The sequence below is a fragment of the Passer montanus genome, unplaced genomic scaffold (assembly GCF_014805655.1).
Source record: "Passer montanus isolate IOZ18808 unplaced genomic scaffold, ASM1480565v1 scaffold11, whole genome shotgun sequence".
Lineage (NCBI taxonomy): Eukaryota > Metazoa > Chordata > Aves > Passeriformes > Passeridae > Passer > Passer montanus.
Genome location: NW_024357613.1, coordinates 7,050,916 through 7,054,114, shown reverse-complemented (window position 1 = coordinate 7,054,114; position 3,199 = coordinate 7,050,916). Strand labels below are relative to the sequence as shown.

General features: G+C 60.3%; 1 protein-coding gene across 1 annotated transcript in view; it reads right to left on the bottom strand.

Annotated features, from left to right (window-relative positions):
* Positions 1-1,021: 1,021 nt before the first annotated feature.
* LOC120511103 (SH3 and multiple ankyrin repeat domains protein 1-like) overlaps positions 1,022-3,199 on the bottom strand; it is a 2,376-nt gene continuing 198 nt past the window's right edge. The window contains exons 2-3 of the mRNA XM_039727751.1: positions 2,918-3,194; positions 1,022-2,066 (exon numbers count right to left, since the gene is read on the bottom strand). Of these exons, the coding sequence (XP_039583685.1) occupies positions 1,022-2,066; positions 2,918-3,194 (1,322 nt within the window). The remainder of the gene's footprint in view (positions 2,067-2,917; positions 3,195-3,199) is intronic.

Here is a 3,199-nt window from a genome sequence, read left to right as displayed (position 1 = left end):
GCTTGAATACCTCATAGAGAAAGGTTAAAAAGGAAGCAGAGATCAAAACAATCCCATCTCACAAAAGGTGCATTAAATGCGCCCCAGCAATAAGCACAAATCTTCCAAGTTGGCCTTTAAAGCGAGCACCAGGAGCCTCACGTTTATTGCACCCAGCAATTCTCTGAGCGACTCTCCACGTCTTTGCACTCCTGGAGCATTTCCTCCTAAAACAACATCTAATGGGTAGATAATAGAGACGCGGAAAGGAGGCGCGGGGATTTCTCCCCCTCCTCCTTTCCTTTCAGCTGCGTGAGTCTATCTCAAGGTTTGGAGAGCAGAGTTTAAAAAAAAAAAAAGAAAGAAAGAAAAAAAAAAAGAAGCTTTTCACCTCTAAACACAACAGGCATATGCAAATATGTATTCCCCACCCTACAGCCGCACGCATCCAAACGCAGAGAGGAGCGCGCGTTTGGGGAGCGCTCCCCCAGCCCCCCGAGCCGGGGAGGCTGACGAGCGGCGGCTGGAAGCCGAGGCTCGCTAGGAACGAGCCGTGCTCTTGTTTTGCTGCTGGAAATTCAGCTTTCTCTCCGGCACGCACGGAGTTGAAACACCAGGGAGCCCAACATCTCGTCAGCCGGAGCCCGCCGCGGCAGCTGGGGGCGGGGGGCGGGCAGGGGACCCCCAGGTGGGGAGCTGGGGGGGCCGGCGGGGGGCGGCCAGAGGACTCCCGCAACCCGCCCGCGTCCTTCTGGATGCACCTGATGTGTATGCAGCACCTCGCCTCCCAGGCAGGACTCAGCTCCAGTTAAGTGGCGCTCTATGTATTTTATAGCGAATATTCTCGAGTAGCTGCACTGCAATGAAGGAGATATCAAGGAGGCCTGTCAGTTCAAAGCTTTTGGGGTTGTTTGAAAATCTTCTTCACGTCAAAGTAAGCAGCCCTAGTATTTGAACAGCTGCTTTGAACAGTGAAAAGGGCTGAGCTGAATCAAAACACTGCAGTGTCTGCCCAAGACACCGCATCACCTTCAACCTGCTTTTATGCGAGCAGAGAAAAGGAAAGAAAGGCTGGTGAGACCTCTAATCCCGCGGGGTCAGCTCCGCCAGAAAGGGGCCACATGACTGTCTCTTTTACATCCCCAGCGGCCCGGACCTGAGTGGCGACCAGAGCCGGAGCCCGCGGCGGGCAGCGGCGAGGCGACAAGACCGGCGGTCGGGCGCTCGCTCCCCGCTCCCCGGCGCTCCTCTCCACGGGGGGAGACGGGAGCGGAGGATGCTTAAGGAGCGGTATTAATGACAGGGCTAACAATGATGGGGAGGACGAGGAGGTGGAGTCTGCGGCGGCTCTGAATGCACCGGCCGCGCTCCTCGCTGCTCCCAGCTGCGCCTCCGCAGGCGTGCGCTCCGCCGGGGAGGGGGCAGGAGGGACGGCGGGGGGCTCTGCCGGGGAGAGCGGGTTTTGTCCGCCTCCTGAGGCCGCCGTGCTACTTCGGTAACTGTGATTACCGTCAGGCCGTGAGATGTGCCGCTGGGGCGCGGGGGGAGCGGCGCGCAGGACGGCGACCGCAGCAGGCAGCACCTGCCGAAGGGCCGGGCGGGACAGAGAGGGCCGGGGAGGGAGGACAGGAAACGCACGAGTGGGGCAGGCCCGCAGCGGTTTTGCCCCCCAGAAAAGTGTTGGTTGAATCTCGCTGCCCCCGTGTCCCGTCTCCTGGTCGCGGGAGCGCGGTGCCGTCGGCGCTCCACGGGGAGGAGCTGTCCGTGGGGCGGGCACGGCGCCGGGGCACAAGGGACGTCCCTCGGGCCACCAGCGGGGCAGCTCCGTGCTCGGCGAGCACCGCACGCTGGAGGCGCCCGCGTGAAAACCGCGCTCTGAAAATGACGCGTGGCGTGGCCCCTCGTGTCTCGGCCACGCAAGAACTTTTGGCAGCGGACCTGGAGGCGGGCTGGCGGGGAAGCCGCCCCCGGCGGAGCTTCGGCGGCCCCAGGAGCGGGCGGGAGGGCTGGCCCGGGCGCGGAGAGTGGGGCGGCTCTCCCAGGACGGTCCCCGCGATGCCTTGGCAGAAGCCTGCTGCGGACTTGCCCTGTTGTTTTGTTTCAACTCACTGGTCTACACCTAATTAGGAGGAGAGAGACGAGAAAATGAGCATCAAATTATAAAATTCTTGCGTGCCCAGTTGTTTACACATGGGAAACAAAAGGCACGGCTTCACTTCAGAGACACTGACTTCTCTCTCCGCAACCCTCGTAGAAAAGGCGGTATTGTTCTTTCCTTCGCCTGCACCTCGAAGAAAAGGAAAAAAAGCCCCAAACCTTAGGAAGACTCTCCACTCTTTCATGGACAAAGTTTGCGCCCCCCTCCTCCTCTCCTCCTCCTCCCTCCCTCCCCTCCCCACCCCCCGGCAGAAGGAGCTCTTGATACGCCGCTAAACTAACGAAAGGAGGTAACTCCTGCTGCGCCCCTTGTCTCAGGGCACTGGATATCCTGTTTATGCTGCTGCTGTGTATATGTTTATGTGCAGGAGCCCATCCCCCCTCTCCTCCACACCCCCACGCAGAGGAATATTTCCAGGCAAGGAGCCTTTCCAGCGCTCACGTTAAACACGATGATTTATAAACAACTCGCAGAAGAAAGCTGTTTCTTGTTAGTAGTAATAAATTCCCCGGTCCGCCCTATTGTGTTATTTCGATGAAGATAGTGGGAGCCTGCGACGCGCACCTACCCCCGTGAGCAGTTTATTTTCGAGACAAAGCTATGGCTTTCAGCTCAAAAATGGGCAGCGAACTCTTCGCGTTGGCCAGCCTGGCGCTGCTCATTCCTAGGAAATCCGAATCCAGTTCCAGGGTCTCCTTCCTTCCTGTCCGGGCCGCAACTTCTTTTCTTTTCCCTATCCCCCTGATTTTTCCCTATTTCTTTTTTTCTTTTTTCCACCACCCTCTCATGCCCATCTTCCGCATCCATGCAGAGTCGCCAGCGCCGCTCATGCCGTCCCGCAGGCGTCCCGTCCCCACGGGACGGGACAAGCGGAACAAAACCACCTCCGCAGCGGTGAGGTGCGAAGCCCCGACATCCCCGGAGGAGCGGTGCGCCCCGGCGACCCCCGGCTGCCGGGAGCGGGGCAGGGCCGGCAGGCAGGCAGGGGCTCCCCGCTCCCGCCCCCGGGGGCGCGGCGCTCCCGGGCCGCTCCGGCGGGGCCGGCGGCGAGGCGGCGCTGAG